This window comes from Salmo trutta, chromosome 15 (genome assembly GCF_901001165.1).
Source record: "Salmo trutta chromosome 15, fSalTru1.1, whole genome shotgun sequence".
NCBI lineage: Eukaryota > Metazoa > Chordata > Actinopteri > Salmoniformes > Salmonidae > Salmo > Salmo trutta.
The window spans coordinates 26,160,674-26,185,400 of NC_042971.1; the positions used below are offsets into that span (position 1 = coordinate 26,160,674).

Here is a 24,727-nt window from a genome sequence, read left to right on the forward strand (position 1 = left end):
ATGCATTTTATCCATTGTGTTTGATGGTAGACCACTCTGGTAGGCCTACATCATGATCAAATAGCCACAGTTAAAACAGCAACTTAAAGCAGATATAGACTCAGTGTTCACAGTAAATGCACGCTGGAAGTTGGACAGAATTTTCTGAACGTTCAAGTTTGCGCTCAGCAGACCTGAAGTTTGCTCAGTGCCCAACATTTTTTGAGGGAACATTGCATAGGAATAACAACATGAATTGGTGCATGAGGCAGAAATAATGCAGTGTGACTTGAGTTTTGCCATCAGCTGGAAGACTGTCCCCTTTTCTTAGTGGAGAGAAGGTGGGCGGAGGGACGGGGAGTTGGGTGAGGGAATAGCCTCACCGCTGCTTCGTCCCTCCCCTCAGACTGACCATCAGATGCAGGTCATCAGTCCAGTTTTTTTTTAAATTAAGTAATACAACAAATTACCCATTACCAGTGTGATCATACATTACATTTTTTTTATATATATTTCAAAATGCAGGGCAATTCAAGCAAAGACAATATGCAGTGATAATGTATTGGGCCTCATTGCTGCATAACTGTTTTTAATTGGTTAATGTTGCATAGGCTTTCGTTTTTTAATTCATGTTTAATTCTGAACGGTAGATCTCGACTTACACCCCTCAGTGTAATCCCTGCACACCTTAGAATGGGTTACTCGTAGTAAGTCCTGTTGAAACATAACATTTTTCAGCTCATCTTCTGTAGTTAGATGCACTTTGCAGAAATTGTCCTGCCATTTCCTGGTTGCTAAAATTCTAATAGTTTGCTTTATTTCAGTTTACAGAGCATTCGGAAAGTATTCAGACCCCACATTTTGTTACGTTACAGCCTTATTCCAAAATGTATTAAATAAATAATCCTCAGCTATCTACACACAATACCCCAGAATGGCACAGCAAAAACAGGTTTTTAGAAATGTTTGCAAATGTATTAAAAATAAAAAACAGATACCTTATTTATATATGTTTTCAGACCCTTTGCTATGAGACTTGAAATTGAGCTCAGTTGCATCCTGTTCCCATTGATCATCCTTGAGATGTTTCTACAACTTGATTGGAGTCCACCTGTGGTAAATTCAATTGATTAAACATGATTTGGAAAGGCACACAGCTGTCTATATAAGGTCCCACAGTTGACAGGGCATGTCAGAGCAAAAACCAAGCCATGAGGTCAAAGGATTTGTCCGTAGAGCTCCGAGACAGGATTGTGTTGAGGCACAGATCTGAGGAAGGGCACCAAAAGATTTTTGCAGCATTGAAGGTCCCCAAGAACAAAGTGGCCTCCATCATTCTTAAATGGGAGAAGTTTGGAACCACCAAGACTCTTCCTAGAGCTGGCCGCCCGGCATAACTGAGCAATCGGTGGAGAAGGGCCTTGGTCAGGGAGGTGACCAAGAACCCGATGGTCACTCTGACAGAGCTCCTCTGTGGAGATAGTTGTCTTTCTGGAAGGTGCTCCCATCTCTGCAGCACTCCACCATCAGGCCTTTATGGTAGAGTGACCAGACCGGAAGCCACTCCTCAGTAAAAGGCACATGACAGCCTGCTTGGATTTTGCCAAAAGGAACCTAAAGGACTTTGACCATGAGAAACAAGATTCTCTGGTCTGTTGAAACCAAGATTGAACTCTTTGGCCTGAATGCCAAACGTCACGTCTGGAGGAAACCTGGCACCATCTCTACGGTGAAGCATGGGGGTGATAGCTTCATCCTGTGGTAATGTTTTTCAGTGGCAGGGACTGGGAGACTAGTCAGGATCGAGGGAAAGATGAACGGAGCAAAGTATTGAGAGATCCTTGATGAAAAACCTGCTCTGGAGTGCTCAGGACTTCAGACTGGGTCAAAGGTTCACCTTCCAACAGGACAATGACCCTAAGCACACAGCCAAGAGAACAGATGAGTGGCTTCGGGACATGTCTCTGAATGTCCTTGAGTGGCCCAGCCAGAGCCCGGACTTGAACCCGATTGAACATCTCTGGAGAGACCTGAAATGCTCTCCATCCAGCCTGACAGAGCTTGAGAGGATCTGCATAGAAGAATGGGAGAAACTCCCCAAATACAGGTGTGCCAAGCTTGTAGCGTCATACCCAAGAAGAGTCGATGCTGTAATCACTGCCACAGGTGCTTCAACAAAGTACTGAGTAAAGGACCTGAATACTTATGTAAATGTGGTATCCAATTGGTAGTTACAGTCTTGTCCCATCACTGCAACTCCCGTACGGACTCGGGAGAGGCAAAGGTATAGAGCCGTGCGTCCTCCGGAACACAACCCAACCAGGCCGCACTGCTTCTTGACACAATGCCCACTTAACCCGGAAGCCAGCCGCACCAATGTGTTGGCGGAAACACCATACACCTGGCGATTGTGTCAGCGAGCATTGCTCCCGGCCCACCACAGGAGTTGCTAGAGCGCGATGGGACAAGAACATCCTTGCTGGCCAAACCTGGACGACGCTGGGCCAATTGTGCGCTGCCCTATGGGTCTCCCGGTCACGGCAGGCTGCCTGGACTCGAAGCAGGTTCAAACCAGGATCTCTAGTGGCACATCAGACCACTGCGCCACTCGGGAGGCCATTAACAAACATTTCTAAAAACTTGTTTTTGCTTTGTCATTATGGGGTATTGTGTGTAGATTGATGAGGGGGAAAATCTATTTCATCCATTTTAGAATAAAGCTGTAACATAACAAAATATGAAATCAGTCAAGGGGTCTAAATACTTTCCGAAGGCACTGTATGTGACCAAACAAGCAAGTATAGTGTAGATAATCATTGTGCCATCTTAAGTGTTGTGAAATATCTTTTCCATAACCAAAAATATTGTTATTTCAGCTGTTTGAAGCTGGTGTACAAAATCGAAAGTAAAGATGCAAAAACTAAACTTAAAAACAGGAAGCATAGGAATAGCGCAAATAGAACAGATCTACCTCTTTTTAAGACTTGGTTTCAATGAGAATGACAGATCGATAACACACATTTCTATGTGAATTTGGTCAGGTCGCCAAAAAAACGTACATATTGCAGCTTTAAAGTTGGAGCTAATTGCCATAATGTTTTCCTTCACACGCTATTTACTTCTGCAGTATGTGCTGTTCATCATCCAAATGGATAGCACCTAGAGTCAGACTTCTTCACTGCGTATGATGAAGTTGTATATTCACTTCATATCATCACTTTAAACTCGTATTATTCATATCCTTTGAGCATGAAAAGAGACCAGTGTGTTTATAATATTAATAGATATGGATATTTCTATAGTCCCTTGAAGACAAAGCACATCATAATATGCCGAAGTGACAAGCCTCAGCTGTCAAGATAGCACATTTCAAATGCTGCACGTCAAACAGAGCTTTCATTGGCTCAATGCATCAATTGGTAGCTTTCAGTATGTGACGCATGCAGAGGATGCAGCTCTACACTTCTGCTTGTGTACATGTTGTGTGCATGTGTGCTTGCCCCTGTGTGTGTCTGTGTGGATCAAAAAGGGGCAGGGGGCACGGTTGGCCCTCTGGCTCTGCTGAATTCCAGATAATTTTTTTTAGAGGCCCCCATTTTGGTGGTGTAGTAGGGCTGTCCCCGACAAAAAAAAAGCTTAGTCGACCGAAAAGTCATCTGTTTAGGTCAAATTTTTTTCACGTCTGTTTCCATTTATAGACACACCCTTATGTGTTTTAATAAAATCAACTATATATGCATTAAGCGTCCAGTTTGATGAAATAAGACAGATGACTCAAGAGGGCACCAGAGATCTAGATCACCGGAAGAAGAAAAAAAAATCTTATCCTGACCCAACTATTCTCCTCCCGCTCCTGCTGGCTTTCGCATATTCTGCCATTACGCTCCTGAAGATGCCGGTAATAGGCTACATGATGGGTCAGCAACCTTTCTCATGTGGAATGACAATTTATTTGACAATTTCTACCGATCTACATGACAGTTATGGTTTTCATATGTACATTTTCGTGAAACACTTCTTCATATCTCAAAATCATTGTAATGTGGTTAATCAAAATTCGATCCAAATCTAAATGAAAATGATACAAACCTAAAAAGTAACTTCCATTGCCAACTATGTAAAATAGCCTACATAAAGCCAACAAATAGAAACATTGTGGCCTGCAGGTAGAAAATATCCTGATAAAAATAAATATCCCCGAAATCACATTGGCTACACATGGCCTGTCTGCAACAAACTTGAAACATTGTATCAACTATTAACTTGGGTCCGGCCCTAAGCTTGTGCTAGCGAATTTGCGACATTATATAAAATAGTCTGGGCAGTTTCCCACGCCAGTGAGCTCGAGACACACAGCTGTAGGCTATTTACGCAACAGATAAGAAGCAGTGCTTGACTTGGGCAGGAGCTCACCGGACCTGAGTACCGACACCTCAAATGTTCTACTGCTTGAGCTCCTGTTCCTCTTATAGAATATCAGCTCAAAAGTATTGTGGAGCTCCTGGACCTAAATATAAACAATAGCAGCACCCAAAATGAGTACCGGAACATATTTCAGTCCAAGTCAAGCACTGATAAGAAGTAATCAGGTAGGCCTATTTTATGACGTTTCCACTGGATCAGAGCATGACGTTTTTCCCTTTCACGCTGAGTGGTTATCAAAAGAGAGAGAGCTAGTGCGTTAAACCAATCAGAAATACTATCAGATCCCCAAATGGGAACATTTATATGCCTACATTTAGGCACAGGCCAGGTAGCCTATAGGACTACTTCTATGCGTGCGCGTCCTAACTCAACATTGACAGGAGCGCTGCAAACAAAAGACAATGACTAACTTGACTAAACTCGTAAACGTAATGAAATAAACAGTGGGTCCACTACGACAATGATAACGTGAAGACTGGAATAATAATATTGAATGCATTAACAGAAATTACCGTAACCAAAGTAACAAACGTAGATTAGAAAATATAGGAATTAATGGTAAATGTACTACTGGTGACATATGTAATGGGGAATTGATATATACTAACAATCAAACGCAAACAATTCACACAATGACGTTCCCAGCTAGCAACGAGGAAGCGGCCCTCTTCCGGGGGCGGAACTGATTGAATCGGCCCGGAATCGGGTGTCGGACTCAAAATGAATGACTGCCCAGAATCGGCTCAAGTACATCGGGTCGTTTCTGTCTACCAGAATTCAGCCGACTTTGCCGGCATCTTACCAGAATCTCCCCAGAAGCGGCCCGATATTAAATTAACCGATTTAGTCATTTTAAATTTTACTATTATACATACAAATTATGCCCATCCACAAAAAAAAAAGTTGTCTCAGAGGAAACACCATACACGTGGTGACCGTGTCAGCGTGCATGCGCCTAGCCTGCCACAGGAGTCGCTACAGCGCAATGGGACAAGGACATCCCAACCGGACAAACCCTCCCCTAACTCGGGACGGCGCTGGGCCAATTGTGCATCGCCTCATGGGTCTCCCGGTCGCGGCCAGCACGGGTCTTGAACCAGCATCTGTAGAAATGCAGTTTGTACTCAAACCCTCCCCTAACTCGGACGACGCTGGGCCAAGTGTGCATCGCCTCATGGGTCTCCCGGTCGTGGCCGGCACACGTCTTGAACCTGCATTTGTAGAAACAGAGTTTGCACTGCGATGCAGCGTCTTTGACCGCTGCGCCACTCGGGAAGTTCCATCCACAAGGTTTTAATGCTTATCAATTGCCTTCCACAAAGTAGCAAAATACTAAAATACTACACAGGACTCTTAAAGAATTTCATTTAAATGTTAATTGTATTTTTTGATCACAGAAACAATGTGGAAAATATGGGAAAATAAATAAATAATGAAATGTTAATTATATAAAGTAGCCCGTGTAATCATCTGCCAGAGAGTAGCCACAATCAGTCCAAGCCCCAAGTAATACATTTGGGCCAGATAACTCACACTGGAATCGGCCCGAGCTCAATCCCCGCATCCTAGCCATAAGTAATACTGCCGAAGGCGGCCCAGACTCGGGCCACATGACGTCGGCCGAGTCTGACACTCAGCCGAGTGCCCCGACTCTCAGCCGGAATTGGCCCAGATCCACTGTGATAGTTGGGTTATGAAACAATGAATGTGCACAAATTGGCGGGAGAGAGTGCCTTTTGGAGAGAGAAGTGTATTGGTCATCTGGGCGCATGGTCAATCAGTCGTCTGCATTGGCCATGCAGCATTTACAATGATATATTTTAAATAAAATTGGGATTGTTAACGTTAGGAAAAAAATCCCTAACCGAAAAACTGTTTTTTGTCCCCCTTATAAAATTTCAATCACAGTGCAGTTCTCACAAAACTACCACTAACAGGTTGCGATCATCATCATCATGAAGGGAAAGCCAATTTTTGTTGCTACGTTATTAACTGGAGCTGTAATGCACAAGGGAGAGAGAAGCAAAGCAGCAGCTCAAGCAGGGAGTAGCGGAGTGGCTGTGCATCTGTGAGTGACAAGCACTGGAGTTTAGTACTTAAGTGTTTTTTGGGGGTATCTGTACTTTACTATTCATATTTTGGACTTTTTACTTTTACGTCACTACATTCCTCAAGAAAATAATGTACTTTTTAATCCATACATTTTCCCTGACACGCAAAAGTACTAGTTACAAAAGTAATTTTCGAATGCTTAGCAGGACAGGAAAATGGTCCAATTTAGCACTTATCAAGAGAACATCCCTGGTCAACAACAAGCTACACGCCCCACTCTCGTGACAAGCAAAAGCAGCAGTAGCATAAATTAAACAATTGTTTTTCTCTCTCCGCGGGAAGCACGATGTAGACCATCTGCATTGTAAATTCACATGGAACTTTATTCATTTTTCTTGTTGTTTAAACGGAACTCCCCCCTCACTTTTTCTATGTCGTCCTTTCCCTCCCCAGGTGTCTGATGGGAGTCTGACGGTGCTGTCGGTCAGCCGCAAGGACAGAGGGGCGTACACCTGCCGAGCCTACAGCATCCAGGGGGAGGTGGTTCACACCACACGCCTGCTTGTCCAAGGTAGCCCTGTCACAACTCAGCATCTGTGTGTGAGTGAGTGAGTGCATGTGCACATGTGTGCAGCAGTAGAGTTGTGTGTCTTTGTGTTCGTTTTCTGCAGGGTGAATGTTTTAGTAGGCAGGTGTACATACAGTTGAAGTTGGAAGTTTACATACACTTAGGGTGGAGTCATTAAAACTCTTTTTTCAAACACTCCACAAATGTCTTGTTAACAAACTATAGTTTTGGCAAGTCGGTTAGGACATCTACTTTGTGCATGATACAAGTCATTTTTCCACCAATTGTCTACAGACAGATTATTTCACTTATAATTCACTGTATCACAATTCCAGTGGGTCAGAAGTTTACATACACTAAGATTACTGTGCCTTTAAACAGATTGGAAATTACAGAAAATTATGTAATTGCTTTAGAAGCTTCTGATAGGCTTATTGACATCATAAGAGTCAATTGGAGGTGCACATGTGGATGTATTTCAAGGACTACCTTCAAACTCAGTGCCTCTTTGCTTGACATCATGGGAAAATCAAATGAAATTGTAGACCTCCACAAGTCTGGTTCATCCTTGGGAGCAATTTCCATACGCCTGAAGGTACCGCGCGAGTGTGTGTGTGTGCCTATGAGGTCTTTGACTATAGAAAAATATTCAGGCAATAATAGACAGACATGCCAGGTCGAAAAACTGCCCTTTATCCATACTGTCTAGTCTAGCCCCTTTGGTGCTGGTAGATCTAATGGAGCCGAGTAGGTGGAAGCAACAGGGTCATCACTAAAGATGGAATACATTTTCCTTTCTGTTATGGCAAATACTGAGTGCAGACCTTCCTAATTTTTCTGTTCATGATAGATTGAGCCATCACCATATTGCCTTGCACTTATCCAATCCCTTCAGATCTATCAGGAAACACCACAGGAGTCGAAGCTAGCTAGAGTATGGACTAGGAGTTATTTGAGAGAGAGTGAGGATTGGTTTGATTTCCAGTTTTTAAGTATACATTATTTCAAGATGATTGACGATAAAAGTACCATCTCTTCCATTGTGTAATTCACTGCACCCTCATATGCCATCTCTTGAAATAGGCAGACAGACGGATTAAAAATAAGTTTACATTGTAATACTTCTGACAGACAACTTTGTAACTCCACCCATAACTTTTGGACTTCATAGCATTCCCACAAGGCATGTATTACTGAGTAATTTATAGTTTTACACTTAAGACATGACTTGCCGTTTTTGTGTATTTTGTCTGTTGTGGGAAAAAATTCTACACATTAGTTTATGCTGGATTAAGTGTACATTTTAAATACCGTAAATTCCGGACTATAAGCCGCAACTTTTTTCCCAGCTTTGAGCCGCGCGGCTTTAACAATGACGTTGCTAATATATGGATTTTTCTCCAAAAAAACACATTCTGTGACGTGCTCAGATTTTTGGCGGCATGAAGCTTTCATTAGACCAATGAAATTGCCGAACGGGTTAAGGTCAAACAACTTTTTTGTTTACTGTTTAGATTAAATCGAGCGCACTCAAACTTCCCATCATTCTGATTACGGTAGTCATTTTGTCACCCTCATCATGGCAAAGACACAGAAATGCATATGATGCAGCTTTCAAGTTGAAGGCGATTGATCTGGCTGTTGGAAAAGGAAATAGAGCTGCTGCACAGGAGCTTGGTCTTAATGAGTCGATGATAAGATGTTGGAAACAGCAGCGTGAGGAATTGACTCAGTGCAAAAAGACAACTAAAGCTTACTGCTAATTTTTTATTTTTTGTTACAAGCCGTGTTTCGTTAAAGCCTATTTATTTTTGTTACAAGCCGTGTTTCGTTAAAGCCTATTTATTTTAGTTACAAGCCGTGTTTCGTTAAAGCCTGTGTAAAGTTCATTTGTTTCAATGTACCGGTAGGCACCTGCGGCTTATAGACATGTGCGGCTTATTTATGTTCAAAATTCAAATTAAATTCAGTGGGTGTGGCTTATATTCAGGTGCGCTTAATAGTCCGGAAATTACGGTAACTATCATTTTGTTAGTTATGTTCCAACATTCCCTCCATCTTGTGCTAACATCAATTATTTTTAAGTCTTGGTTCCAGTAGTTGATATTTTTTTCTAAGAGATTGTCAGTTGGATAGACTTTCTTGCAGGTTTTGTATATCTTACCTATCATATGAACATCCTTTTCAACTCACATAAAATTCCCTCAAGGTTGCTCTGATGTCCAAAATATTTCAAATCTAAATTTAGTGATATGTATCTTTTGAAGTTGCATGTATTTGTAAATATCTACATTGGTCAGTCTAAAAATGCTTTTTAATTCTGTCATGGACAGTGGTGTAAAGTACTTAAGTAAAAATACTTTAAAGTGCTACTTAAGTCATTTTTGGGGGTATCTGTACTTTACAGTACTATTTATATTTTTGACAACTTTTACTTTTACTTCACTACATTCCTAAAGAAAAGAATGTACTTTTAACTCCATACATTTTCCCTGACACCCAAAAGTACTTGTTACATTTTGAGTGCTTAGCAAGACAGGAAAATGGAAAATCACGCACTTCTCAGGAGAACATCCCTGGTCAAACCTACTGCCTCTGATCTGGTGGACTCACTAAACACAAATGCTTCATTGCTTCATGAATGATGTCTGAGTGTTGGAGTGTGCCCCTGGCTATCTGTAAATTAAAAAATACTTATACTTTGACTTGCAATTATATTTACTTTTGATACTTAAGTATATTTAAAACCAAACACTTTTAGACTTTTACTACGGTAAGATTTTACTGGGTGACTTTTACTTTTACTTGAGTCATTTTCTATTAAGTTATCTTTACTTTTACTCAAGTATGACAATTGGATACTTTTTCCACTGGCCATGGAAATACATTTATTTCCTGTTGCCAAGTCCATGCCTTTAGTTTTCAATGTGACCAATTTATCGGTGAATTCAGAAAATCTATCCAAAGATTGTTCCATATGGTTTTTAGGGAGTGATATTGGTTCTTGTAGAATACGTTTCATTTTGTTATAGTGTTCTTAACTATGAAGTTGTTAATGTTCTTAGCTTTGACAACCATTGTTTCCATTGGACCTTTGTCGGTTTCTCTGTTGGTGCGTCTTTAAAAAGTGGTGGCTTTTGATTGGCAGATGACGCTGGGGTTAAGTATTATGGTAATTCAGTGTCCCTGTTGGTAAGCCACTGAATCCGATCGTCACCAGATCAACTAAGTAAATCTGCAGCGGGCAGTGTTTCCAGCTGTGCCAATGCTACACACGCTCTCACACGGACACATGCACACACACACCACACACACACTGGGTTTCCAGATAAGAACTCTCCTACTGTTAGAGGCTCAGGCCCTGGGCTCTGGATCAGAACTACTATACTGCCAGTCAATATCACCAAGCTGGCTAAAGGAGGGGGATGGACTCTGTGGGTGGGTGGGTGTGTTTGTGTGGCTTCTGTTATGCGATCAGCTCAAAATTGTGTGTGCGCATCTGCTAAATGATTCAAATGTGTGAGTGTGTTTGTGTGCGCACGTTATGACGTGTTTACGAAGATTTCCCACCATTGGTGGAGACAGATTAAATGAGCTGATATGACTGATAAAATGTCATAGACTGAAAAAGAGAAAGATGGCCCATCTTTCCTTCTCTCTTCACTCGCCACTATTGCACCAAAGCTCATTTAAACCACTTCCCAACCGCTTACCCATCTTAACATACATGCGTCCTTACCTGTAGGTGCATACCCCATTTATTCCTCGTAGTGACATAGAGCACATCTCTCTCCCTATACTTAGTCATGTCCATGAAACATTATCCTATTATTATCCCAGACATCAAAGTTCCCGGGACGTTTCTATGACATATTATCATGCCTGATTCCCAGACAAAAGCGTTTCCAGAACGTTCCGGTTGGGCAGTCTCCTCCTCTCATTGCAGGGGATGGCAGGCAACAGTTAAGCACATTAGGCTGTGGAGAAGAACTGGAGGGACATGAAAAGAATAGGAAATGAAGACTGAGGCATAAATTTATCTGCACTTATGTAATCCACACAGACCCAGACTTGTACTTTTTTTACTTTGCGTCGTTGTGCATTTTTTAAATGTTTTTCTTCTGGACTGGCACTGTAATCGTGATAGGTGCTGTCGCTTCCGTCTCATCTGTTTTGTCTATTTACATGTTTTTGTAATGTTTTTTTTCTTCATATTTCATGGACGAAATGCCTGGAGAGTATCCAAATGGTTGATGTAACTAATTGGAGGGGCCGCAATGTTTGCCCACTCTATAGACGGCTATATCTGTCCCCTAATACAGGACTAGTAAAGGCCCAGTTCACTACTTTTAGGAAAAAGTAATTATTTCCAAAAATATATATATTTATTATATATATATATATATTCATAATTAAGATTTTCAGGAGGTACTGCAGAACCCTCAGCACCCCTACTATAAATAACAATAGCAGGGCTATATACAGGGGATACCGGTACAGAGTCAATGTGCAGGGGCACCGGTGTCGGGGTAATTGAGGTAATATGTACATGTAGGTAGAGTTAATAAAGTGACTATGCATAGATAATAACAGAGAGTAGCAGCAGCATAGAAAGGGAGGGCAATGCAAGTAGTCTGGGTTGCCATTTGATTAGCTGTTCAGGAGTCTTATGGCCTGGGGGTAGAAGCTGTTTAGAAGCCTCTCGGACAATGTTTTAATGTTTTTTAAATTTATTGTTGAACCACACCAGACAAATCCCCTCACGGGAAAATAAAGACAGGTGGTCAGTCAACCCTACCGGGAGAGCTACTGTGGGTAAATAATAGATATTGTGGTTTCACAATAAAATAAAACTGCGAGAGCATTCATCAGCGTGCAGGTATTCTTCATTAGTTTAGTTTTGATACTGTAGGTCTGGATGTGCGTACACTGCTTCAGCGCTACTGTGTGTGCAGGCTTTTGCTCCAGCACTGCTCTAAGACCTGTTGGTCAGCTGCTCCTCGGGACCTTAATTAGCTGAATCATGTGTGTCAACATGATCTCTGCTCCACCTGCCTTAATGAACTCATTGCGCGGTGGTGGTGTGTGAGACTGTATCTGTGTGTATCACCGTATCACCACTGTGTGTGTCCACTGTGTCTATCTTCACTGTGTGTGCGCACAGCTGGGAGTGCACGTCCACGGTGTGTGTTCGCTATGTGTATACGTTCCTCATGCCCCCCCCCCCCCCCACACACACACACACACACACACACACACACACACACACACTGACCCACTCCCCCTGTTGTCATCTTATGTCATAACGTGCCCCAGCTTAACACAGAGATTGCGCTAGCATTAGCTAGTGTTGCACGGTATACCAAAGCTTCTGTACTTTTTTGATAATCGAACATGAAAAACTGTTTGTTTCTAAGATTTTTGTTACTCTCTGAACTTCTGTCAAATATGTCTCACGTTTTGTACTAATTGAGGATCAAGTCTGTCTATCTACGCAACCGATGGCCCCTTTATTCGCTGAGTGCAATGTGCATACTTCGTGCCTGCTTCACTTACTCATTGCTAGAATTTGCTCCCCACTCATGCTGCACAGAAGTTAACACACTTGAATAATGCAACACGGCATGTAGAAAGGTTGAAACTGTTAATTACTGTTCACAAAGCAATGTCCACACAGGCTAGAACACTTTACAGTGTAAGACGATACCGATAGCTTCCAGCTTTGTACGCTAACTTTCCTTGCTAGCTAACAGCTAGCAAAATTGTCACCACTTAATTCTCGCCCTCGAACTGACGGTGTATGCATGTGCCTCGTTAATTACATCATTACTGGGTCTTAAAGAGACAGCGCACACTTCTATTAAGTAAGAGATTGCTACTTCTATGCAAATGTTGTTGATCAGTACAATAAAATAAGTTCCAAATGGAAGGGAAAGAGATTTTTTGTAATCTGTAGCCCCATGAAATCAGCCTGAACAACCTCAACTCAATGGATGCACACACTCCTATTCAATATGTATTCACCTGTATTGTGAATAGGCCAAGGCTACATATTGATTAACCCAGTTTATCAATAGAGATTTACCATTAAAATAAATTACCATTATGTTGTTACGTTGTTATATTCGTAAAACAAAGTGTTATTGATTGTATGATTGTATAATTGATTTATTAATTCATGGCTGATGATATTGAACTCAAAAGATGCCCAACGATTGAACAGAGCAGTAGCTTAGTTTATCTGTCTGAATCAAGTGCCATTCTGTGACTTTAGCTAATACGTTTTTTTTTTTGCTGTGGTCTTGCTTTGGTATCGAGTATCGTGATGGTATCGTGTATCATGATGGTATCATGATACTAAACCTGGTATCGGTATTGAAGTCAAAATTCTGCTATCTTGACAACACTAGCTAGCATGTCACCTTATTTCTGCTTAATAAGAAATTGGCTATTATGTTAATTAGAAAACTTGTGAAATTTGTTTAATTTGAAAGTGAATTTACCTACCAATCAGGTGAGGTTCTCATACAAGCCTGCTTTGGGTTTTCCACCTCACACTTTTGCATGTACTTCCAATGTAGTCTACTTATATTCTGTCAATTATTTTCTCATATCTTCTCCTATTAAATTCAAGTCAATGTGTTTTGAGTACATGCAAATAAAGTGAATGTAACTAATTGCCATTGTTTTTTGCTTTCTGTTCTCCCAGGGCCACCGTTCATTGTGTCCCCTCCCCAGAACCTGACGGTGAACATATCCCAAGACGCCAAGCTGGACTGCCTAGCTGAGGCCTACCCCGGCAACCTCACATACACCTGGTTCTGGGAGGATGACAATGTCTTCTTCAAGAAGTAAAGTTATGATCGGGTTCATTACTGTTCCATCCCCCATCCCCCCCACACACTGTACAACCGCTGGCCACATTGAATAGGCTCCCGGGCAGCATTTGGCTTGCGTGCCTGTAGTTTGAGACCCCTGCTATACATGGTCTGAGTTTTATGATGCATTGTTGCTATGAAATGTGTTATCATAATATATACTGTACCATCCCACCACTTTCATCATTGTTTGTAATGTGGACTATTTTGGGGCATTTTGTCTAATGTAGAATATATTGAGGAGATTATGTCAGGGATATAATGTGTGTGCCTGTGTGCATGTGCGCATCCGTGATCCTCAGGCCACAGGGTCTTGAACAAGAGCCTGTAATCTGATTGGGCCCATCACTGTCTGACCATATTCAAGGGATGTGTGTGTTTTAAATGTGTATTTTTTTTTTACCTTTATTTAACCAGGAAGGGCTCATTGATATTTGAAATCTCTTTTTCAAGAGCGTCCTGGCCAAGATAGACAGCACCTAGCCATTACACAATTACAGACAGACAGCATGAAAAACTACAGGTAATCTAGTAAAAAAACACAGAATTCACAAGAGTATAACAAAATCATAAAACAGCAAATTGAAAACATTGACATGTCAGGGAATCAGCCTCAAAATCCTTCATCAATGATTTAAAAACATCAATCGGGACAAGTTCTTCCAGTGTGTGTGTGTGTGTGTGTGTTCCACTAAAAAGGTCTTTCAGGATAGGCACATCTCCCGCTACAGGCCATGACATCTTCATTGTCTATCACAAAGTGCTTCAAACAAAGAAAATGTAGTTGACAGTTTATTTTAAGCATGTTCCATAGCTAGCACAACAAGGAACAGCAGCAACCATTAATGGACTGCGTTGAAAACTCTATAAGGATATGTCAAAATGTGTTGTTGTCATGTCAATGTGGACATCCTCTAATACAGTAGCTTCCATTTATGGGTCCATGTATACATTACAGTGTGTTTGGTCATCATTGTCCTCCTTGTGCAGGCACGCAGTAACATTTGAGAGACATTGAAGTACTCTGAAATAAAATCCTGCCCTAACTCACATACACAATAAATATGGAATGCGCAACGCATTCAAGTTCTCTCATTTTAGACCCATACACAGAGAAGGTGTTACGAGTTCTTGTGTTACCCGCGTCATTGTGCTTTTCTTCCTCTTCACCTGAAGTGATGATGCAGCAGCATAACACCAGCAGTGCCTGAAATAGTGTCTAACAGAAAAGCTTAAATGCAAGGGAAGCTTGCCATCAATACTTAATAATGCTGTTTCCCCTACATGCCCCTTGCTCAATGTATCTTCTCTCTAGGACAGAAAGCTAGAAGTAGTAGTCTTCAATAGCGCATTCACTGGAACACTTTCATTCAGTTTCTTCAGACCCACCATGCTTAGGGGATGGGCCCAGACGCTTAGCAAAAATATATCCACAGGGAAAAGCGCGCACAGAATATAAAAGGTATATGCTTCGAATTTTCATGTATTTAGAGCCAGCACATAAACACCCAATGTTTCCACTAGGTCATTTGTTTTGCCCCACATCAGAGATCAATTCCTGGGTGGGTTGTCCCCTTACAGCCTAAGCTCTGGTACCCCCTGATCTAGTAGGAAGGGAATAAGGATGGGGGGGGTGTTAGGTAGAAGAGAGGTATTGAAAGAGAGGAAGATAAAGAGGTACATGCACAGTGTAGCTTATGTAAGCAAAGTAGGGAATGAGGGGAGAAAGTCAGAGGGAAACGAGTTAGACTGAAGTGGAGGGAGGTCGGGAAGGAGTAGAGATGGGACGAAAATTACTGACACTAGCATTCCCTTCCTCTTATCAAAGCATTTTGCTTACTTCTGTAATTTTCGGTGATTTTGCTATATAACGTTCCTGTAGATTGTTCTAAAACCATTATTTGGTCAATAGTAATAGCCTATGCATTATGTTGATTCTTGCTATGACAGTATCTGCCTGTCCCTGTTTCGCTGTGGGCTGCTGACACTCAGTCTCTCTTCCAAATGTGCACGTGGAGGAGGGCTGCTGTGGGCTGCTGACACTCACTCTCTCTTCTAAATGTGCACGTGGAGGAGGGAAAGATGCATTCTGAGAAGCACAAGCACATGACCGTTACTCAAAATGCTATTGCGGGAAAAATACATTATTTTAAAGCAACTACTGTTGTTTTAGTTACAGAGAGGAGAGTGAAAGCTTTCTGTGAGTATGTCGTGTATTTCTCATGTTCAATGCACCACTTTACAACCGGAGGAGGCTGTGTTTAGTATGGTTTTGAGCCGAGTGGAGCACGCCATTTGCAGTGAATAGGCCTACGGTATATCAAGTAGCCTAGGCCTAGCGCTGGGAAGTTTTTGTAGGACATTAGCCTACATTTACTGATAGCCATGTAGGCAAATTGATGAATCTATCTAACAACACTATCATATTTAGAGTTAACAATATAGCTTAGTGTTTTGAGTTCTCACTTCCTCAGGTGGTGAATAATATAACCTATAGGCCATTATGCACAAAGATGTGGGCAAATTTTCGGAAGAGTCAAAAATAAATCTGATCATTCTGCATCCTATTTTGACAGGTTGCATACCAAAATATCAATCAAGCATTTCCTGGATATGTTTGATGAAATGGCTTACTTTTTGAATCGTACCATCTCAGTTGTTTTACGTGGCACTGGAAAAAGATTGTCTAGAGCCCTGCTGAAAATGTAAAGTAACCTTCAGCTCTAGCACCTCGCGAAAAAAAAGTATTTAATGTAATTTAGCGCTGATTTATCGTTATCGCAGAAGAATGGGTCAATTTATCGCAAAATTGATTTTTGTCTATCTCGCCCAGCTCTAGGAAGGAGGTAGAGCGACACAAGAGAAGGAAGATAGAGAAAATAAGAGTCATTCAGGGAAGGTGGAAGAGGATTGGACGGCGTCACCATAATGTAGACAGAAACACAGTGAGCAGATAAAGATAGAGATAGAAAAAAGTAGAACAACACACTGGCTCTACACACACACACACACACACACACACACACACACAGTGCCTTAAGAAGGTATTCACACCCCTTGACTTTTTCTACATTTTAGAGTTTGTCACTGGCTTACACACAATACCCCATAATATTGTTTTTAGACATTTTTTACAAATTAATAAAAAGCTGAAATGTATTGACTCAATAAGGATTCAAACCCTTTGTTATTGCAAGCCTAAATAAGTTCAGGAATAAACATTTGCTTTACATGTCCCATAATAAGTAGCTTGCAATAATAGTGTTTAACACGATTTTTGAATGAGTACCTCATCTCTGGACCCCACAAATATAATTATCTGGAAGGTCCCTCAGTCGAGCAGTGAATTTCAAACACAGGTTCAACCACAAAGTCCAGAGAGGTTTTCCAATGCCTCGTAAAGAAGAGCACCTATTGGTAGATGGGTAAAAAAAAGAAGCAGACACTAAATATCCCTTTGACCATAGTGAAGTTATTAATTACACTTTGGATGGTGTATCAATAGACCCAGTCACTACAAAGATACAGGTGTCCTTCCTAACTCAGTTGCCGGAAAGGAAGGAAACCGCTCAGCGATTTCACCATGAGGCCAATGGTGAATTTAAAAAAGTTACAGAGTTTAATGCCTGTGATAGGAGAAAACAGAGGATGAATCAACAACATTGTAGTTACTCCACAATACTAACCTAAATGACACAATGAAAAGAAGGAAGCCTGTACAGAATAACAAATATTCCAAAACATGAATCCTGTTTGCAACAAGGTACTAAAGAAATACTGCAAAAAAATGTGGCAAAGCAATTAACTTTATGTCCTAAGTACAAAGTGTTATGTTTGGGGCAAATTCAATACAACACATTACTGGGTGCCACTATCCATATTTTCAAGCATAATGATGGCTGCATCATGTTATGGGTATGCTTGTAGTCGTCAAGGATTTTTTTTAAAAACATAATGGCGCCAAGCACAGGCAAAATCCTAGAGAAAAACCTGGTTGTCTGCTTTCCATCAGACACTAGGAATGATGAATTCACCTTTCAGCAGGACAATAACCTAAAACACAAATATACACTGGAGTTGCTTACCAAGACGATATTGAATGTTCTTGAGTGGCCTAGTTCCAGTTTTGAAATAAAATCGGCTTGAAAATCTATGGCAAGACTTGAAAAGGGCTGTCTAGCAACTTTTAACAACCATCTTGACAGAGCTTGAAAATGTAAAAAAAAATCCAGGTGTGCAAAGCTCTTAGACTTACCCAGAACAACTCACAGCTGTAATCGCTGCCAACAGTGAACATGTATTGAATCGGGTGTGATTTGCAAAAGTGTCTGAAAACATGTTCTCACTTTCATTATGGGATATTGTGTGTAGAAAAGTGAGATTTCTTTTTAATCCATTTTGAGTTCAGGCTGTAACACAACAAAATGTGGAATAAGTCAATTGTTATGAATACTTTCTGAAGGAACTGTACATTTATGCTACACACGCATCACAACTGCTGCTACCAGACTCTTATTTACTATTGCTAATACTGCACAATTGAAACACTTGCCTCCCCCCCAATCCCACCTTCCCTGATACATGTGTAAATATTGGAATATAAATTGTGCCTTCCTGTATTATACTGATGCTAAAATGTTTATTCAATTCTACTGAGCTATTTACTTTATGTTCGTATGCTTATCTTTTATTATTTGTTATTGTTGTTGCATTGTCGAGAAGGAACCTGCAAGTAAGCATTTAGTTGGACAGTGTGTACCGTGTGTATCCTGTACATATGATACGGCTAATGAAACTTGAAACTTCATAGAAGACCCCCCTCACCACCACCACCTCTTGTCCCTAGAGACAGGAATATCTAGTGACACAGTGCTTGTGTCATTCTACGCTCCACTAGCTGTGATTATGGGCCACCCACTGAGCCCCCAGTCATCCCACATCCACTCATGCGTGGCCTGTACACTCTATAGAACAAAATAGGATCTTATGGGCTTTTTCAACCCTCACACTCCCAGAGAAGGAACTTCCTAAGTGGAAGGGAGATGAGGAGAGACAATGGAAGATCCCTCATTTGGCTATAAGGAGACGGTTTCTCTGTTATTGTAGCACAGGGAAACCAGGAAACCAGGAATTATAGGTAAAATGTCCTTATTTCGACAAAACAAAATACGCAAGGGGGATAATTATTTTGTCTTTGAAATTGATTATGCGACAATTTTGGTGGAAATGCCTTTATGTGCAAATATTGATATAATTACCATCATATTGAAGTAAACGTGGAGTAGCACGATGTTACGTTGTAGGACTACCATCATGACTTGGAAAAGCATTGAGTTTATGGGTAGATGAAATAAGTCATGATGAACTTCAAATGGTGGTTAAGTGCACGATGATCATTCACATTTCCTGAATGCTGGTGACATGATGATTGGAGCTTTGCTGCCAATTATCAGGTAAAATGATCTTGCTCTTATTCATATCTCATCATATAACCTACCCTGTCCACTTTATCAGCAAACTCTTGTCTAGAGAGAAACCGTTTTTATGACAAAACCATCGCTAGAGTTGAAAATGCAGTACAAACACATTGAACTTCTGTTTTTTGTATTCAGTACATGGGAATTAAAGCGCAAAAGTGTTGTTTATGTGCACCAGTCATCACCTTTTTATCCGTAACAAGTCAGTTTGATGGAAACACACCTCTGGTAGGAAAATGTGCATATTGTTTTTATGCATATTTTAGAATAGTCAGGTTAAATCTGTCGCCAATTGGATGGAAACCTAGCTATTTGGGCATATCTTAACTTCCACTTAAATGGAATTTTCACCTAATCTCCCATTGCCGTTAATGCATGATAAAGTGAAAACTGTACTTGTGGAAGTGGTTATAGACTCTATATTGATGCTCTTCCCTCCCTCCTCTGCAGTGGCCTGAGGGACAGAGTCAGTATTCTGGTGGACGGCTCGCTCATCATCGGCGGCGTGAAGCCTGAAGATGCTGGGAGATTCACCTGCAGCCCCAGCAACAGCCTGGGCCAGCCCCCGTCCGCCTGGGCCCAGCTCACAGTGCAATGTGAGTGTCTGGGCCTATCCTCTACAGTCAACCCCTACCCCCTACCCCTTATGTACTTGTGTTTATTAGAACACACAGAGCTACTGGGTGTACACTACAGCAAGATCCATCCTAATGAACATACCTAATTCTGCTCATCAGCCATACAAAGGCTGATCCTAGATCTGTACCTATAAGAGCAACTTGAACTTGCAGCTGTGCTGTAGAGCGGTCCCACTGCAACTAAGTACACTCAGTCCTACTGATGCTGTTCTCTACTTAATGAGTGTTATACTTTACCTAACCACCCCAATGAGCCGCAATGAGAGCTTGGGACTATAAAATTCTATCTGCATTTTTGTCCAAATGTTGTTATTGACATAGCCTTGTTTTGTTCAATGTTCTCTACCTATATAGTAGTCTAAATACCCCAATTCATGTTGTTCTGTGCAAAAGAATACAAGAAAATAATTGCTGACATTTTGGTTTTAGAAGTGGGGGGGGGGGCATAAACTGCCGGGGGTCTGGTTGGGCATCTAAAGCTCATTTCCTGCATTTTTACACAATCCAATATGCCGTCTCGAATTTAGAACAAAAAGTAAGCAAAAATGCCCAAAGTCATCAAGCTAGGTAAGAGATCATTATTAAATATGTTTAAGTGATTCTAAAGACTGAACTAGATCAAAGGTAATTCAATAATAAATATTGTGTTGTACCTTTAACCAATACCCCAACAAAATAAGATCTCTTGAAAAAATACAAAGACTTTTGATTGTTTATTAAGACATCCTCTATATCAAATTTCAGTCAGACCGACCAGCCAGCTCGAGCCGTCTGCATGACCGACCCCCACCAGTTTAGTCAATAACTCAACTCTCTCCTAACACAATTTCCTTCCCAGTTCACATATTTAAGTTTTTTCATTCCCAAGGGAAAGGTTTGGAAACACAAAAGAAAAGAAAAACCACATACACCTCAAATATACATTAACAAACAGAAACAGCAAATCCTCCTTATAATTAATATCATAGGACTAATAGTACTGTAGAGCACTTTTTACTTGCACACAATAAAGCTGGGTTGCCCCGTCCTGTCCTTAGTGGTCGACTACCCTGCAGCGCCCTATTAGGTTCTTATTTTTCAGAGTAAATAATTCACGGACACTAGAGAAGCTTAACCAAGTTTAATTCTTCCCAAAGGGTCATTACAGCTGTAATTCAGACAAAAAAATATAATTTGCACAAGCACTGATATTTAACCCTTTCTCCTAGGCTGAGTCTCCTCCTCCTCCACAACTGAACATCCAACACATCTATGTTGCTAGACAGAACCTAAGTGATATCTGTTCTTCCTCACTTCATCTAACTTGACCTCTACCCCAAAGTGCTCACTCCTCCCCAACTCAAGGCTGTCATGGTTATTGATACATGACTGTCTCCTCTCCTCCCAGAGTATCCCTGATGGCTAACAATAACATATCCTGACAATGTAAATGTTATACATTACCTAGTCTCTCTCAGTGACATTGTTAGTTTCCAAGATCTCCACCCAACACATTCCAAAGCCATCTCTTTCCACAGAAAACCATTAACTTCTGACATAAAACCCAGTCTCTTCCACTCCTTATGCTTCTGATCTATCATGTATTTAATATCTCAATGTTTAAAGTGTAGCCCGAATCCAACAGTCCCTCCTCTTGAACAACAGCGTCCTAATGTTCAATTTATATAAACTTGGAAATTACTTCTAGATGGACAAACGATGATAATAAAACATGAATTTAAAAAACTAACAAAGAATTATAAATGAACAAACAATGATAACAAACATTCACCGTGAGGTTTACAAACTCAGAGACTTATGGCCTCAGTCCTATGATCACATCATACACACTTTTATTTCCATCTCTCATCACACAACAAAATACCATTCCAGCTGAATCTGCTGTCTTGTTCCATGTCAGATGGAACACTTTTTATTTCTCCACTTTCTCCTTCTGGTTCCTAAAAGAGTGATAGCATAAGACTTGGACAGCAACAAAAAACATAACGGTATTAACAGTGTGATAAGTTTTGCATAATTATATATGCATGACAACCCAAAGTTTGAAAACATGACAATTCCCTCTCTCTCTTAGCCTGACTATGTCTTCAGGATACTTTTCTGCTGAGGTTGGAAAAAATGAATGCTCTAAAAAAGCTTCCTCATGCTTTCACCCAGTCTTCCCCGTCAGACTACAGGATCCAAGAGGTGTTCCCAAGCCATGTCATTCTCACTTTGCTCCCCATCATCTTTCTCCATAGCCACCCGGAAGTTTACATACACCTTAGCCAAATACTTTTAAACTCAGTTTTTCACAATTCCTGACATTTAATCCTAGTAAAAAGTCCCTGTCTTAGGTCAGTTAGGATCACCACTTTATTTTAAGAATGTGTAATGTCAGAATTATAATAGAGAGAATGATTGATTTATTTCAGCTTTTATTTCTTTCATCACATTCCCAGTGGGTCAGAAGTTTACATACACTCAATTAGTATTTGGTAGCATTGCCTTTAAATTGTTTCACTTGGGTCAAACGTTTTGGGTAGCCTTCCACAAGCTTCCCACAATAAGTTGGGCGAATTTTGGCCCATTCCTCCTGACAGAGCTGGTGTAACTGAGTCAGGTTTGTAGGCCTCCTTGCTCGCACACACTTTTTCAGTTCTGCCCACAAATTTTCTATAGGATTGAGGTCAGGGCTTTGTGATGGCCACTCCAACACCTTGACTTTGTTGTTCTTAGGCCATTTTGCCACAGCTTTGGAAGTATGCTTGTGGTCATTGTCCATTTGGAAGACCCCATTTGTGAACAAGCTTTAACTTCCTGACTGATGTCTTGAGATGTTGCGTCAATATATCCACATCATTTTCCTTCTCATGATGCCATCTATTTTGTGAAGTGCACCAGTCCCTCCTGCAGCAAAGCACCCCCACAACATGATGCTGCCACCCCCGTGCTTCACGGTTGGGATGGTGTACTTCGGCTTGCAAGCCTCCCCCTTTTTCCACCAAACATAACAACGGTCATTATGGCCAAACAGTTCTATTTTTGTTTCATCAGACCAGAGGACATTTCTCCAAAAAGTATGATCTTTGTCCCCATGTGCAGTTGCAAACCATAGTCTGGCTTTTTTATGGCAGTTTTGGAGCAGTGGCTTCTTCCTTGCTGAGCGGCCTTTCAGGTTATGTCGATATAGGACTCGTTTTACTGTGGATATAGATACTTTTGTACCTGTTTCCTCCAGCATCTTCACATGGTCCTTTACTGTTGTTCTGTTATTGATTTTCACTTTTCGCACCAAAGTACGTTCTTCTCTAGGAGACAGAATGCGTCTCCTTCCTGAGAGGTATGACGGCTGCATGGTCCCATGGTGTTTATACTTGCATACTATTTTTTGTATAGATGAACGTGGTACCTTCAGGCGTTTGGAAATTGCTCCCAAGGATGAACCAGACTTGTGGAGGTCTAAAATGTATTTTGATTTTCCCATGATGTCAAGCAAAGAGGCACTGAGTTTGAAGGTAGGCCTTGAAATACATCCACAGGTACATCTCCAATTTACTCAAATGATGTCAATTAGCCTATCAGAAGCTTCTAAAGCCATTACATAATTTTCTGGAACTTTCCAATCTGTTTAAAGGCAGTCAACTTAGTGTATGTAAACTTCTGACCCACTGGAATTGTGATACAATGAATTATAAGTGAAATAATCTGTCTGTAAACAATTGTTGGGAAAATGACTTGTGTCATGCACAAAGTAGATGTCCTTACCGACTTGCCAAAACTATAGTTTGTTAACAAGAAATTGGTGGAGTGGTTGAAGAACAAGTTTTAATGACTCCAACCTAAGTGTATGTAAACTTCCGACTGCAACTGTACATCAGCAATGTTCTGCTCTGCTTGCTTTTACAAAGAGCTCAACTCATACACACTGAACTAATGCACAACCTCCCCCCTTATCCCCAGTTTAAGTTATGCCACTGGCTGGCACCATTCAAACCAATAACGGTTTGGAACTTTAAGTCCAATTATCTCAGAATCATGTTTTTGTAGATAGAACCTTATAGTCAGTCCCAAGCTCTCAACAAGCCAAAGACAATTTTCCATCTTACTGTATGTACATTTGATCTAAGCTAAAGCCTTTTGAATCTGAATACAGGAAATATGGCACTATATCTGGCCATGGTATAGAGTAGGTTAGATAGAAACCCTCTCTCTCTATCCACTGCACTGTGTAATTGATTGGAGGTTACATTGGACTCCAAGCCAATCCCAGACCACCCAAGCTCGGCCAAGCGGTCATATTAGCCCCAACCCTGATCCCATCCAACCACTACACACATTCTGTGTCTCTTAACCCCAACACACGCACACCAATGCCGGGAGCCGTGCGGGTTACAATTGAAACGGTGACCTTGAAGTCACTCTTCTTCCAGGTCACTCGAGTCACTTTCACATTCAGCAATATTCTCCTAGCATGATACGCTCTATTTAGTTTTCGGTCACACTGGCATTGATTAATCGATATTATTCGCAGCCCGCCTTTCATTTATGAGTCGTGACTTTCAAGTATGCCAGCCTAGTCGTTCCCCTGAGGTAAATCAGCTATATTGTATTCCAAATGAATGGAGGCAAGGATGAGCGTTGAGCACCAGTAATATCCATCCACCGGCGAGAAATGTGGCCCCGCGTCTGCGGGTAGTGATGACTCGTTTGGGTAGCCAAGGCAACAGA

At 41.1% G+C, this 24,727-nt stretch overlaps 1 protein-coding gene across 6 annotated transcripts in view; it reads left to right on the forward strand.

Moving 5' to 3' along the window:
• Positions 1–24,727, forward strand: part of igsf9bb (immunoglobulin superfamily, member 9Bb) — a 186,446-nt gene that overhangs the window by 109,902 nt on the left and 51,817 nt on the right. For all 6 annotated transcript variants that reach the window (XM_029690794.1, XM_029690796.1, XM_029690795.1 and 3 more), the window contains 3 exons: positions 6,910–7,027; positions 13,734–13,875; positions 19,830–19,975. In XM_029690794.1, coding sequence (XP_029546654.1) covers positions 6,910–7,027; positions 13,734–13,875; positions 19,830–19,975 — 406 coding nt within the window. The remainder of the gene's footprint in view (positions 1–6,909; positions 7,028–13,733; positions 13,876–19,829; positions 19,976–24,727) is intronic.